Below are 16,247 nucleotides of genomic sequence, written 5' to 3'. Positions count from 1 at the left end.
AAAGGCAGACCACAATCACATCCTCATACATTGTAAAAACATTTAGATAAAAGTATATCAGATGAATTTTTTTTGTACAGGTTGTCTTCTCACATGTCAATACCACCTTGACACTGCTTCAACAATGTTTTCAAATCTATTTTATTAGGTTTTCCCCGTACTCTGTGAAATGGTTGACTTGTGAAAAGATTTTACAAATTTTTTTGTTTTCACAGTGAACCTCTTCTCAAGTAAAGCAACGGATTCACACCTTACAAGTTTGTGATACAGTGCATATTATGTTTTCTTTGAGGAAGGAAAATACAATAACAAGTTCTTGTTCTACTCCTTAAGCATGTTGAAATTCTAATTATTTGGCTTGTCAACATGCTGTCTGTGCATGTAAAATGCATTGTTATTATTTACATCTGATTTCTAATCCAGACCAGAATTCACATGTCAGCAATAAAAAATATTGTTTCCACATGCTGTGGCTGTGTTGAAAAACTGAATACTGTATATCTCAACATGCTTTTGGTGGTAGAACAAGACACAAGTGTGTATCTCAACATGCTGTGTGGCATAGAACAAGACACAACTGTGTATCTTAACGTGCTTTGGGGCATAGAACAAGACACAAGTGTGTATCTCAACATGCTTTGTGGAGTAGAATAAGATACAATTATGTATCTCAACATGCTTTGGGGCACAAAACAAGACACTATTATGTATCTCAACATGCTTTGGGGCGCAAAACAAGACGCAACTGTGTATCTCAACATGCTTTGGCGCATAGAACAAGACACAAATTTGTATCTTAACATGCTTTGTGAAGTAGAATAAGACACAATTATGTATCTCAACATGCTTTGGGGCACAAAACAAGAAGGCACAAGTGTGTATCTTAACATGATTTGTGGGGTAGAATAAGACACAGCTGTGTATCTCAACATGCTTTGGGGAGTAGAACAAGACACAATATGTATCTCAACATGCTTTGAGGCACAAAACAAGACGTAACTGTGTATCTCAACATGCTTTGCAGATAGAACAAGACACAAGTGTGTATCTTAACATGCTTTTGGGCATAGAACGAGGTTGGCATTTATAACAAAAGAAGCAAAAAAATAAACAAGCGACCTAGCGGCCGATATAGCTCCGCTGTGTTTATGTAGAGAAAAACTATTTTTAACATATGTTGATGAAGAAGGTGGAAATCTTTGATAGCTCATTTCAGTGGCCAGAAAAAAGTGGCTAAAATAGCTGCAAATATACACAATTGAAGATTTCATCATAATTTGAATATATCACATCAGATCATCCCTAAGAACATGTCAACCAAAGCTATCTGACGAGTAGTTTTTTGAGAATAAAATTTTCTGACCAAAAATGGAAAAAATTGCCCCCAAAAATAAAAATTGCAGATTTCACCATAATTTTAATATATCATATTATAATAATCACTTGGAAACTGTATACCAAATATCAAAGCTATCAACTTGCACTTTTTGAGAAACAAATTTTTTTGACCAAAAATGGCAAAAATTGCCCCAAATATACAAAATTGCAGATTTCATCTTAATTTCAAAATATCACATTAAGTTCATCTGTAGGAACCTGCATATCGAATTTCAAAGCTATCAGACCAGTATCTTTTGAGAAACACATTTTTTGACCAAAAATGGCAAAAATTGGCCCAAAAATACAAAATTACAAATTTCATCAGACATTCAATATATATTACTTAGTTTTACTGTAGAAACCTGTATACCAAATTTCAAAGCTAGTAGACCAGTACTTTTTGAGAAACACATTTTTGACAAAAAAATGGCAAAAATTGCCCCAAAAATTAAAAATTGCAGATTTCATCATAATTTCAATAAATATGATTTGGTGTATCTATAGAAACCTGTAAACCTAATTTCACAGCTAGTACACCAGTACTTTTTGAGAAACACATTTTTGACCAAAATGGCAAAAATTGCCCCAAAAAATACAAAATTACAGATTTCATCAGAAATTCAATATATATTACTTAGTTTATCTGTACAAACCTGTATACCAAATTTAAAAGCTATCAGACCAGTACTTTTTGAGAAACACATTTTTTGACCAAAAATGGCAAAAAATTACCCCAAAAATACAAAATTGCAGATTTTTATCATAATTTCAATAAATATAATTAGTTCATCTATAGAAACCTGTATACCAAATTTCAAAGCTATCAGATGAGTAGTTTTGGAAATACACATTTTTTGACAAAAAATGGCAAAAATTGGCCCAAAAATACAAAATTACAGATTTCATCAGAAATTCAATATATATTACTAAATTCATCTATAGAAACCTGTATACCAAATTTCAAAGCTATCAGACCAGTACTTTTTGAGAAATACATTTTTGACCAAAAATGGCAAAAATTGCCTTAAAAATGCAAATTTGCATATTTCTGCACAATTTGAACAAATCTGAAATAGATCATCCCTAGGGACCTAAGTACCAAATATCAAAGCTATCTGACGGGTACTTTTGAAGAAGAAGATTTTTAAAGATTTTTTTTACATAAACGACAAAAATTGCCTTAAAAATACAAATATGCAAATTTCACCATGATTTGAACAAATCTGACTGAAATCACCCGAAGTAAACTGCATATCAAATTTCAAAGCAATCGGACGAGCCGTTTCAGAGATTTTTTTACCAAAAACAGCAAAAAATGCCCCAAAGATACAAATATGCAAATTTCACCACGATTTGAACAAACTTAAGTGAGGTCACCCCAAGTGAACTGCATATAAAATTTCAAAGCAATCGGATTAGCGGTTTCAGAGGAGAAGGCAATAGCTGACGGACGACGAAGGAAAATCAACCTATTTGATAAGCTCCGCGTCGCTGACAGCGGAGTTAAAAAATTGCCAGTTTCAACCCAACTTCAATACATCTGATAAATCTTAGATACCTGTATGCCAAATATCAAAGCTATCAGATCAGTAGTTTTTGGATAAAAACATTTTTGACCAAAAATTGGGAAAATTGCCCCAAAATTAAAAATATGATAATATTTATATTTATATAATAATTTGTACAAACTTGACTGAGGTCATCCTGAGGAACATGAATATTAACTTTAAGAGCAATCAGACGAGCAATTTCAGAGAACAAGATTTTTTGACGAAAAACGGGAAAAAATACCCTGCGAACATCAACCCAATTTGTGCACACATAATTTAGAATACCTAAAGGAATATACATACTAAGTTTCAACCAAATCTGACCAATGCTTACTAAGTTTTAGCCATTTGCAGGATTTTTTCCTTTTTTCCCTTTATTTGCATATTTTTGGCACTGACATGTTCATTTGAACAAATTCACATCTCCACCCCTAGGTGCATCAGTACACCAAATACTAAGACGACAGCCGTTGCGGTTTAGGAGTTTTTGATCTGGACGGACTAACAGACATACATACATACATACATGTACATACACACAGATGCCGTTTTGCCACCTTATAAGAATACCTCCCATTTGCATACATACATATGCATGTATGGGAGCTAAAAAATCATCATCATAAGTGAGAGCTGCTGGCCCTGTAAGATGGAATACTATTGGCAACTGGCCCTGTAAGATGGAATACTATTGGCTACTGGCCCTGTAAGATGGAATACTATTGGCTACTGGCCCTGTAAGATGGAATACTATTGGCTACTGGCCCTGTAAGATGGAATACTATTGGCTACTGGCCCTGTAAGATGGAATACTATTGGCTACTGGCCCTGTAAGATGGAATACTATTGGCTACTGGCCCTGTAAGATGGAATACTATTGGCTACTGGCCCTGTAAGATGGAATACTATTGGCTACTGGCCCTGTAAGATGGAATACTATTGGCTACTAGCCCTGTAAGATGGAATACTATTGGCTCTTTGAAGAGGCTGGCATGGATGACTCACCTGTGCATATGGTCCAGCACATGCACATCCTCCTCTGGCCTGAACACCGAAAACATCATTCAAAACAGCACATACAAAATTATGGTGTAGAAACTGTCCTGTTACAGGATGTTTGATGAGAAAGGAAAATATGGGCAAACGTGGTGCATCACTCTTGCCAAGGATTATCAGATTCTGTACAGTGTTCCAAACGTCAGTTGCTCTCCTACAAAAGGGACAAGATAACATTTGGAGGAATATGGGTATTCATGTGAACTTACATGAGGAATGAAGAGAGCAAACAAACATTGAAAATTATTTCTTGTGTGCAGTAACCCAAAATTTTATCCCTTCTTTGCAAGGAAACATATTAAGTATTTGACACAGAGATACGACGACTGCTTTTGTTTTTTCTGCTAATATAGAGAAGAAACTCTATCACTGTGTATAAAATGTGGTTTTGAGCTTTCAGTTTGGTTCATATACATTGTATTGTTTATCTTCAGAAATAAGAAAAAAAAACTGGAATTTGAACAAAAATTACAAGGCCATAGCAAAATGTAATATAGCAATGCTTCGAAATGTGATATGTTTGAATGGGATTGAACGCTGGGACTCATCGAATGCAGAGTATGCTGGATGTTAATGTTCAGTGAGCCTAGTGACGAGAGCATGCATTCTACGAGTATCAACTAAAAATAGTTAATATAAGTTCTACATCAAGAAGAACAGTACCTGCACAATTCATGTTCTCTGGCCATTATCACATCAGCTCCAACAGCCTTGACAATGAAAAGAAAGGCAAATTTGAAACATACATCTGGGTTGGTTTTACAACTCACGCACAACATATCACTGAGCCTATCAACTTATATGTATACCATTGACAAAAACATCCCATGGTCTGTTTCTCAGAGTGCTCAGACATTTATTTTATAAAGAAGGTGGTGAAGTCTTTCTGTCACCTTTCCTTCGATCATAATCAAGGAAAACAATGTTTTAAGAAGCAAAAGAAACGTAGAAGAAGCTTCGCTGGGAGTGGAACTAGGATGACACCGATTTTAACATCACTGGTTGAATTTGCAATGCTGAATGCCTTAAATTTTTCACGTTACGAGAAACAGAAAAGTGGATTAACACTTGAAGATGATAAGAATTTGAAAGCAATGGTAGACCTATTAAAATGGTGTAAATCTTTATGTCAGCAGTCACCAACTATCATTGGCATTTTATTTTTCAGGAACAGTTTTGTGAAGTTTATGATGAGAAACAATTCAACACGAGAAAATTACATTAAAGTCCACTTTCTTTCTTACTCTGTTTAGCCCTCTGGCAAAAATACTATTTACATTCGCTTTTTGCACATGAAGTACAAGTCCCTGGTCCAGTGGAGTTGCAGATTGTAAGTAGCTACCAGAGAGGGCGCTGTCACTATAATATCATTTATCAGACCAACTACAGGCGTCATTTTCCAAAACTTTACTTGTAAGCCTTCTCACCTCCTTCAGCTGGAAGACAAGTCCTGCTCTGATTGATCCAACGATGTCTGGTGTACCACCTTCCTCTCTCATCTCAATTTGCTGCAGATATCGATGTGTATCCCTGGTAACCTGTGATAAGCAAAGCTCTGCAGTTTGCGAAAAATCCACTACACTAAATAGTACAGCACTTATCAGAAACTGAATGCGTTGGTTGATATGATAGAGCAAAATACTTAATTCACTTACAGAAAATTGATTTCTAATGAGTTCAAAATGTCTAATGAGGTTTCGTGACAAGAGTCAAAGTGACAGGTTATATGTCTACATCGCTCTGAGAAATATGCTAGTTTGCACTACTAGTCTGCAAGCATTTTGGTTGAAAGTTGTCTGACATGCTCCAGGAAGAACAGGTCTCCAAATTGGTGCTTGGAGAATTTGGATAGGCTGTTTTGTCCGACCATGGAATTGGAGAAAATTATTTTGACCGCCAAACAACACTATGGACTTCTGCAAAATGTCTAATGTTTAAAAAACAACAGAATGATAGCAACAGAATGATAGCAATTGGGCTTTTCTACAGATTCTTACATGCATCTTGTCTACTGATCTATGTATCTCATCTGCTGAACTTCAATGTACACCATTAACAATATCAATGCTGTGAAATGCATTGATTTGAAATGCATTGGACGTGGTTTAAGGTTCCAAGACAAGAAATTGACTTTTTTTAATCTAACAATTCTCTGGTGGTTAATAAGCTCAGAACCCCCCTAAATTATACATTTTCTGAAAGCCTAGATATAGGGGAACAATTTGGTAACCACAGTGTCACCATTGTTAACATAACTATCACATGACAGGTAATTTGCATAACCTTTCAAAAATCGGTTTTCCCTATGTTTTGTCTCAAAACTTCAAAATATCTTACTCAATACAAGCTGTCACAACGCTCTTCTAAAGTGCATCTCAGATTTTTTAAATCTTGCTTAGTTTTTTTTAGCACAATTTTAAAGAAATTAACTAGGGTTAAATTCTCTGCTCTGGAAGTTTTTCTGGCATAAAAATTGTTTAAGAAGGTTTAAAGAAATTCTGAGACACCTTTTAAAGATCCCTGGGACAGCTTGCACTCACACAAATTTCAGCCATATATCTCAAAGCATTGAAACAAAACATAGGGAAAACCGATTTTTGAAAGGTTATGCAAATTACCTATCATGTAATAGTTATGTAAACAATGGTGACACTATGGTAACAAATATGTTCCTCTATATCTAGGCTTTCGGAAAATATATAATTTACGGGGGTTCTGAGCTTATTAACCAATAGAGAATCGTTAGCTTTGAAAGGTCGATTTCTTGTCTTGGAACCTAAAATAGTTGAGCCTGAGGGATTTCCTGTGAAAAAGCAGCAGATTCCAAAACAGCATATATATGACAGTGTCTGACTTTGTCCGCTACAGGGAGGGATGAACACTTACAAAGAACACTGATCCACCACCGCCTTCTGTTGGTACAGGATTTCTGAACAGGTTCTTCTTTGCTACCAGAATGCCTGGTGTCTGGACGCCGCCAACAAACTTGTGTGGAGATATGAAAATGGCATCTTTGTAAACCAAAGACTGATTACCACTGAAAATTAATAAAAGGAAAAAAGAAACAAGTCCAAAAATGAAGTTAATATTTTTCAGTCAATGTGAAGGAAATATTTTTACATCTGTAGCAACTTCATGTTTGATAAGAGCAATGGCGTCGATGGACAAATGACCTTTCTTCCTCAGTACTGCCAGGACTAGGAATAGGCAGGATATATAAAATACGGTATTCTAAATTTTGAACAATTGGTGATCATTTGTAAACTACTATAGGATGTCATCATTGATCGCTGTAATGTTGATATGGCAGCACAAAACAAAACTCAAAACTCAAAGCTATACACTGTACATGTTCAATCAAATGCTGTGCCCTGGGGAGAGTCTACAGTACAATATACGTGACAAAATGGTGGCAATTTTAAACTACCTCATGATGAATTCAATAATATGATCTAATTTGAGAGAAAACCTCTTCCCATAAACTTGACAGATTTTTCCTGTATGAAAATAGTTTTTCAACGTGTCACTACAAATTAAACAATTTTAATTTTTAAAGATATCAGTATATAGCATGCGTACCTTGTGACAACTGGATTCATGTCAATGTCAACATATGGACCTGAATAAAACATAAAGATACTGATTATTATAGGAAATAACAACCATTGTTGCCTACAACTAATATATTTGTACAGCAATGACAAAATATATTCACCATTCAAAATTCTCTTCTGTATCTACATGCAAATAGCAGGACTGGGGAAATCCTAAATGCTTGGTTGTAATTGTACTCTAAAATCTGTTGATTATAGCTATCTTGTATCTGTGCGTAGTTTTGCCAAAAAAATGAACAAAATCTGGCCTCTTTGAAGCAATAAAATGAATCATCAGTCAGCTCTTACAAAGCTAAGACGGCATTTCCCAGTCTGTGTTGAAGGGCCATTAGCTGTGACAGTTGATGATTTTTTTCGATATTTTGTTTTTAATGTCAATCACAGTTTCTTATCCTACTCCCTGATGTATGTTGAGGTAGACTTTATTCAGCTTGTCAACTCAGCTTGTACGTGTGTAAACTGCATCGTTATTGTTGACAAGTGAATTCTGGTCTGGACTAGAATTCAGGTGTAAACAATAACAGCGCATTTTATGCATATAGAAACTGTTGACAAGCAGAATAGTAGGTTTTGTCAACATGCTTGGAGGAGTAGGACGAGAACTTGCAACTGACATACAAAACAAAAAAGTTAAAAATCATCAAAACTTACAGCTACTGGCTCTTTAACATACCTGCAGTGGCATAATCCCAGAATGCAAGAGCTCCATACTGGTGTAGACATGTTGTCACCACGTTGGTGTCTGTCAGTATTCCTGTCACATTGGACGCTGCAGCAAAGCAACCAATCAGCTGTCTGCTACTACCTTGCCATTGCTGTACACAACCAATGAAAGTGAGTGTTACTGAATGGTAATGAAAGTAAATTACAGAAACAGAACAAAAAACTTTGCAACTGTCTCAAAAGAGCTTGGCTTCTATTAAAACATGAATTGCAACGTTTTTATACCACTGTACAAAACCCTTCATTTAGAAAAAAGCATTAAAAACTCACTCTCTTTCTACCATAAACTTTTTTTATTCGCATTCTTATAAGTAATAAAAATCAGCATAATAACAAGTGTATAGTATCAGCAAACAAACAAATAAGTATACATTGTGCAGAGTACAGTGTAGCATTGTGTTTGGTTTACTATCGGTAGAATTAGTATCAGTATTACTGTCTGATCTGTGAAGGTAAACCTGACACTATCAGTAACTTGGACAAGGCATTGAATAAAATACTGCATCCAGTGATGATCCATACACAGACGTTAACTTTATTGATGCATTTTGCTATTGCAAGTACTTCTGCTGCACTGGCCAAGCTTTTTTTGTTTTACAAAATATCATAAACGACTGGCATTTACCGTGAGTTACTGCTTTTAAGAATGCCTGAATAACACTGATAGTGTTTCAAAGCAGAAAAAGTCAACACCAAGCCCTACCTTCAACTGATCCTGTAAATTCTCGATGTCTACAAGTCCATCGGCGTCTTCTGTGATCCTTACGATCTGAGAATGATAAAATGTCGATATACATTCCAACAGTTGCAAATGATCAGATGACAAGTGACAATTTTGTCCTGGCATGGCAGTGCATGCTGACAAACTTTATAGTGTGGCGACAGTCTATAAGTTTATTCATGTTTTTTATCTTAAAGATTTTGCAGCTTACAAGATACACAAGGAGCAGAGTGAGATTGTTCTATACGGCTTTTTCAGAGCACACAAAATTCTAGCATTCTTTTTAAGGAAGAGCGCGCCTCGGGGACACATATTCAGACTCTCAAACTTTTTCAATTCTTTTCTGATCTTCTGCTTGTTGGGGTTCATTTTAAAGCTCTTGGTGTAAGAAAACTTTTCACCGTCTTAGTTTTTCGAAATTCGAAAATTTTATTTTTTCTCCGTAGAGTTAACACAGGGAAGGCGGCCATTTTGAATTTCAAATATTGGTAAATCTTTGGTTATTTGTTTCTCTAGTACCAAAATTTGAACGGTGACCCCCGATTTTTATTCTTGATTTTGAAAGAGAGTGGTTAAAAGATTCCTCAAGGAAAGTTTGAGCAAAAGTTTAAGTCTTTCACTTTCGAGGCGCGAACTACCAACTACTGATAATCTTTTACATTTTTAGATGAGCTGATTATCTTGATATCGCCGAGTTATATTATGATTCCCACGTCATACTGTAGATTTTAAGTAACACTCCAACAGCAGAAGTTCAAGTTCAAAATGATGGACTAAACTTTCCTGTTTTTTCTGTTTTAGCATCTTTGACATGAAACTCTAAGTGGCATAAGAACCTCTGTGAGTATTAACTGTTTCTAACCTGAGCACCCAGTTCTCTCCATGGCAACAGAGTGGAGTGGTGTTCATAGGGACCAACGAACACAACCTGTTAGGGTCAAGAATCCATGCAGTATTGTGAACAATTGAGAAATTAGAACTGGTTTCATAAATTAATGTTAAACGATGCCTACAATGTCTTCAGTTGTTTTGAACCCATCATTGATATGGAAAACTGCATCAAATTTCAGTAAGACATTAAAATACTACAAAGACGGGGATGTCAATGAGAAATATTGCATCCAGTGAGTTCAAAGGTCATGAGAAAAGCACATACAAAATGCTCTGTTTAATAACTTGTGAAAGGACATTAATTTTGTTCTTCCATTGAAACGGAAAGGCATGTTACACATACCACGGCTGGTAGATCTGTCTTTGTCTCTAAATATGAATATACAGAAGTAAAAGGCAGTGCAACATTTGTGTTAGATCTTGAAATGGCATTTGTATCAGCAAATTCCATTACTCTGCATGTAGTCATATCATTACCATAGTGTCATTCTCCTGAAACTTTTATCCACTGCCATTCCTCTGATTTCTACCTATAAAATTATCATTTCCAAATATTTGAGCATTAACAAGTACATGTAATCATTGCACTATTGAGGTATAATGGTTGTACATCTAGTGGCATTCCACTCTGACAAAGTCTGTAAGGAATTACACACCTCAACATTGACGTGGATCTCGTCAGGTAATCACAGACGCCAAAAGATTCTCAAAACTTAGGAAGAACCTACCGGAGGTTGTTGTAAATGAAGAGCATTGATGAGTTTGTGAACTGCTGCGGTACATCCGTTTCCAACAAAGACGACGGCATCGTGTTCACTGGCATTGACTGCATTTCTCACGATGTCCCTGTTTTTATTGTACAATTAAAAAAAAAGAAGAAGAATGTATGCATTGGTTCCTTTGCCTGAATATTTAAATGCATTGCTTCTAAATTTGATACATCTGAAACAATTCACCTTCACTTCTTTTCTTTGAAAGTTCCAAACAAGAGTTCTCAACACAACGATTATTAGGTGAATGTACTTTAAAACATCCATTACCTGGACTCATGCCTGTACAGAGTTGACTGCAATGACGTGACTGTCGTCGTGGTGTGTGTGTTCCCATAGAGTGGCAATACTTCATCACATATGTAATCTTCAATGAACTTCAATGACCTGGTGTGACAGATACATGTATGTGTAAATTAAAGTAAAGCAAGCCTTTATTAAAATCGTGTCCCATTTGGGATCTTCATCGTAAAGTACAATAAAGGTTTTACAAAATCAACAGCGAAAGAATATAATATATATATATATATATATATATATATATATATATATATATATATATATATATATATATATATAGATATATATATATATAGATAGATAGATAGATAGATAGATAGATAGATAGATAGATATATAGATATATAGATATATATGAGGTCAATATATTACAGGTTCGTAAATATTTTGCTTTGTTTTTTTCATTATTTTTTCTTGTCTGATTTTAAAACATGCATGTATGTTTTATCCAAATTCACATAATGCTTTATCTGTTCTTGAAAAGATGCTTATAAGGTCTTGTGTGCCTCTGAATGTGTTTTTACAAATGTTTAGTTTACTGGAAAAGATATGTGTACTGTGAATGACTTTGACATACTCAATTTTACAACCCACAACAATATGATATGGGTATAGAAGTTGGATATTTTGACACACTTAAAATGCATTGCCTCAAAATAAAAAAAACATGAAGTTATAGGTATTGATGCATTGATCTGGGCAGTGTGAAAGCCATTGTGGGCAAGTTCCAGAGACATGAAATGTTAGAGTGACAGATAATTCCAACATGTAACATTGCACTTGAGACTAAGCATTTGGGACCTCTCTTTTTGAAAAAGAAAGCATCATCCATTTGAATTCTGTCAGTATAAACATGATGTTTAACATATATTAACCAAGCCAAACTCAGATAGAGTAGCTCATGTGACTCGAAACCTGCATGTCAGGGAAAGACACTTATTTTTTTATCCACTTGCCCTTCGGCAAGTCGAAGGTTCGGTTCACTTGCCCGAATTGGAAAACCACTTGCCCAGTATAATTTACGTGTTTGAAAAAAGCTAAAACATTGGTTTTTCATTTCACTCACTTTATTTTGAAAATTATCATGTTATCATGAGAAAATGTCAGACATTCTCATAGGGTTCTCCTCACACTTCTAAGAGTGCTGGATGGCTCATTTATATTGAATTAATTATCAAAGCCACACTAGCAGTATCATATAGCATTCTTTATGTGATTTTACTTCTGAACTAAACACGATTTTGGGAATGTGCTCTTTGAGGGGTTGGAATACAATTATTGTTAACTGCCCAGTGAGACTGCAGGTGCAATTTTGAACAAGAAAAATAATGTGTGCCCAAACGTAAAACGGCACCGATGCAAATATAGCAAAAACAGTGTACACAGTGCATATATGCATTTGAATATTCACGGAAACAACAGAGTAGTCCAATGTAATGCATAGTGTTGAATGTTTTCAACTGGGACAAAAATGTTTTGTTTTCTTTGTAGTATGGTGGGAAATCAAAATAATGGTTAAAATGTAAATTTACTTGTCCAATTTTTCACTAAAGAATGTTTTGTAAAGCTGCAAAAGACTATATCCTATTAATGGGTAGAATTTAAAGAAAACCAGAAAAAATAGGAAGCCTTTTTAGGTCAACAAATTTCAAGATTTACAGCTAGTGGGGCTTTCATATTCATAGAAAAAATTCTAACAGTTCATATGTTTGTATGTTTACTTTCTTAGGTCTTAATGTACAAATAATAACAGCCATTTTAATTGTACCTTCAAAGTATTTTTGCAGTTAAAAGTTTTAACTTATATATACAGAAAGAAAAAAATCTGTAGCTATAAAGGAATGTTTTGAAGCTTCTGAAAAATAATGTACTCTTTGTCATGTTTTTACTGCGCTGACATCATACACAAGCCCTTTGAAGTTTGGATTACCATTGCACTATACCAGTATCCTATGTTTTTCTAATAACCTAGGTGGTCTTTTTAATGCTCATGCGCAGACTAAATAGAATTTAAACCAACAACCTAAGGCGTCGGTGGTTTTCTATGTGTCTTGAAAGATGAATTTCTCGATGTCAAACTCGCTCCAATTGCTTCTTGACAGTCATTTTAGAATGGGAAAATTCACAAACAGAGAGGTTGGTCGCCACGGACAAGTAACTTTTAGCTTATTGACCTGAAAATTAAGTCAGTGTTCATTGAAAATTCAAAGACTGGACCCGTTGACACCAAAGCTTGCTCATGACTTTCATTGCATGCGGTCTTGCCACGATGCCACTCACTGTCACTTTCAAGTTAACATTGAAGAGTACGTTTTAGTAAAACTCCCTTTTTTGTGGTGATATTTCATAAACGTTCATACAAAGCACAAAAACCGCTGTGTGTTTCTTTTTTTTACCGTATCAACATATTGTGAGACACCGTAACCTCACAGTCAATGCAATGAACTTTGGTGAACGTACGCTCCACCAGCTGAACAGCTTTTTCATATGCAAAATCAGCGTACGGTATTTAACCGGTGGTATTGTTTGAACTGCATTTTATTGAAAACGATTACATGATTCTTTTCATCAACTCTTCATGCAATTTTATGAAAAATCTTATGGAAATGTTCACAATGACATAACATGAAAATTTTTTGTTGTTTAAGTCCGTGTTCCCTCACCAGAAAATCGCTCTCGTGAATTCGATTTCTAGGTATTATTTTTTTCACTTGTCCCGTCGGGCAAGTGGCATCGGAGGTTCACTTGCCCGAACGCAACTTTCACTTGCCCCGGGCAATCGGACAACCCTTAGTGTCTTTCCCTGCATGTGAGTCGTGCATGGGAGATTTGTCTTTTTTAATATTTTGACTGATTCATGGAAGTTAAACAAAAGACATCCAGTATCTGAACTAGTATCCAATTTCAGTTTTCGTTAGAACCATGGAGGTAGGAAGACAAGGCCTTCTCTTCCTACCTCTCTACGTTAGAACTTACCTTCCTGATGCAGTATAGTCACAATACACAACTGAAAAGACAAAAGAAATTTACTTGAAATCGTAGTATATGTTCAGTTGTCAAAGTCAAAGTATCAAAGTTGCCTTGTTTTATTGGCAATATCATTTTCAGAATTCTAGGAAGAAAGAAAGATTAGACTGAAAGATGCGTCACTCGAGGATACTCCCTATGGTCCCCTCTTCTTTGGGGGAGCATAGAGAGGGCCCTTCAGCGATGGATCTTGCAGTCTAAAGAAACAAAAAGAAGCAGCCAAGAATATGTTGGATATGAAACAAAGCAGCTTTTCTAAATTCTAGGGACCTTGGTCTTGTGCCCTGTTCCAATTCACAACTTTTTACATTTTCTGGGCTAATTTGCAAACAACTTTAAATTGTATTTTCAGATTTAGGTTTCTGAGTCTGGTTTCTAGACGTTTCAGTACCAAGTTATTTCGGTCTAAGACGTTTCAGCCTCCCAAGACGTTTCGGCACTGCTCAAGTCTACCTGTGGGAACTAGTGCTGCGGCGTAATATTAATGTTACAAATCAAAGTATTAAAATGTATAGTGTGAACTACATTCACATACATGCTATCTTTGTGAGAACATGGTAAGAGGCGGTAAGAAAAAGCTTCATATCGTTTTCAAATCTGACACAAGTTTTTCGATAGCAATAGCCGACGACACACGGCAAAAGTTTGAAAGCACTGCCAAAACAGCACGGCAAAAGTCACAAAAAATGCACATAAAAGTACTGGTCAGAACGCAAAGGTCACGCTTACGAATATGACGGGTCAGTCAATTACTAAGGAGTTTGAAAAAAAATCGAAACGGAAGCAGGGATGCCGAAACATCTTGGGTTGCGGTGTCGAAATGACTTTGGGCCGGAAATTGAGAGGCCGAAACGACCAACTGCCCTGAGTCCTAGCTGCAAAATTGTAGCGCTACGGTGAGGCGGTCGGTGATTTTTTGTTTTTGCGACTTCGCTCATTAGTAGTGCTACAATGCCGATGGCCCTGTAGAGGTGAAAATAAGCGCACCCCATTGGACAAGGCGTGTTGATGTGATTACCAACTTCCGGTAATGGCGGCTCCCCGAAACACCGATGCTCAACGCACGCCCAATGTTTATGGAACGCGATCGATGTGTTCGAACAAATTCCAAACCCAATAAACGACAAGATTAGTGAAGTATAGTATTGAGTCTTCACTAGTGATAAATCAGTACGACCAAATGCAATAAATATGTAACATTTTACATCAACACGCCTGGTCCAGTGGGGTGCGCTTATTTTCACCTCTACAGGGCCATCGGCATTGTAATTTGTAGCACTACTGGTGAGCGAAGTCGCAAAAACCAAAAATCACCGACCGCCTCACCGTAGCGCTACAATGTTGCAGCTACCCTTTCAATCTTCAAGCTAGTACTAGTCACAGCCGTACGGAATGTTTCGTAGATCGTCGTCAGATGGGAAGTGACTGACACTGTGAGGCCGAAGGCCGAACCTCGGTACTGTGTAATACTTATACAGTACCGAGGTTCGGCCTTCGGCCTCACAGTGTCAGTCACTTCCCATCCGACGACGATCTACGAAACGTTCCGTACGCCTGTGGTACTAGTACTTGTAGTTGTGTAGTCATTACTACATGTAGGCCTACTAGTTGTACGAAACATTTGCGATGTCCACTAATTTTCGATTTTGCCCTCATGCATATCACAACAAATCTGACCTTGAAAATGTTTAGGTCGAGCTTGAAGAGGGTCAAAACTGCAACAAATTCAGTAAAGAGGAGCGTGCATACCTTTGCGTTTGCCGAAAGGCCCATAGAATGTTGAATCTCGACCAATCACGTTGTCCTCGATGTAATTCAGTAGTGTAGCGCCGTCTTTCTGCTCTTCTTTGGCAGTTTGAATGTTTTCATTGCTGCGATGGCTCTCCGGAAGTTGATAGAATTTGCGATCTCCACACGGAAGAGTTTTTACTGAAAGTCTGTCGTGAACAATCCCCTGGTCTAATCCTTTCAGAACACGATCCTGTTGCATGGACGCCATTTTGTAAGATAGAAACGAGGCAGGGATAACCCTGTCAAATCACGTGACTCAATTACCGGCATTACGTCATGTATCTCTGCTCCGCCTTGGCGCAACTTCAAAAGTTGACGTTTTTAAAGTGTTTGACATTAAACTGTTTTTAACAGAATTTCAGTGAAAAATATCATTTGTACAACCACAGGTGCCTGGAATATTGCCAGCAGAACCTCTCTCTGT

General features: G+C 36.4%; 1 protein-coding gene across 1 annotated transcript in view; it reads right to left on the bottom strand.

Moving 5' to 3' along the window:
* The window catches only part of LOC139131512 (uncharacterized), a 57,322-nt gene extending 41,282 nt beyond the window's left edge, over window positions 1–16,040 (bottom strand). Inside the window, 12 exon segments of the mRNA XM_070697599.1 lie at window positions 3,936–4,140; window positions 4,650–4,696; window positions 5,414–5,524; window positions 6,873–7,023; window positions 7,566–7,605; window positions 8,274–8,415; window positions 9,027–9,092; window positions 9,907–9,972; window positions 10,664–10,781; window positions 10,976–11,092; window positions 13,982–14,012; window positions 15,782–16,040. Coding sequence (XP_070553700.1) covers window positions 3,936–4,140; window positions 4,650–4,696; window positions 5,414–5,524; window positions 6,873–7,023; window positions 7,566–7,605; window positions 8,274–8,415; window positions 9,027–9,092; window positions 9,907–9,972; window positions 10,664–10,781; window positions 10,976–11,092; window positions 13,982–14,012; window positions 15,782–16,031 — 1,344 coding nt within the window. The 5' untranslated portion in view covers window positions 16,032–16,040.
* Window positions 16,041–16,247: the final 207 nt, after the last annotated feature.

This window comes from Ptychodera flava, chromosome 4, assembly GCF_041260155.1.
Source record: "Ptychodera flava strain L36383 chromosome 4, AS_Pfla_20210202, whole genome shotgun sequence".
NCBI lineage: Eukaryota > Metazoa > Hemichordata > Enteropneusta > Ptychoderidae > Ptychodera > Ptychodera flava.
This window is presented reverse-complemented; position numbering and strand designations above follow the sequence as displayed.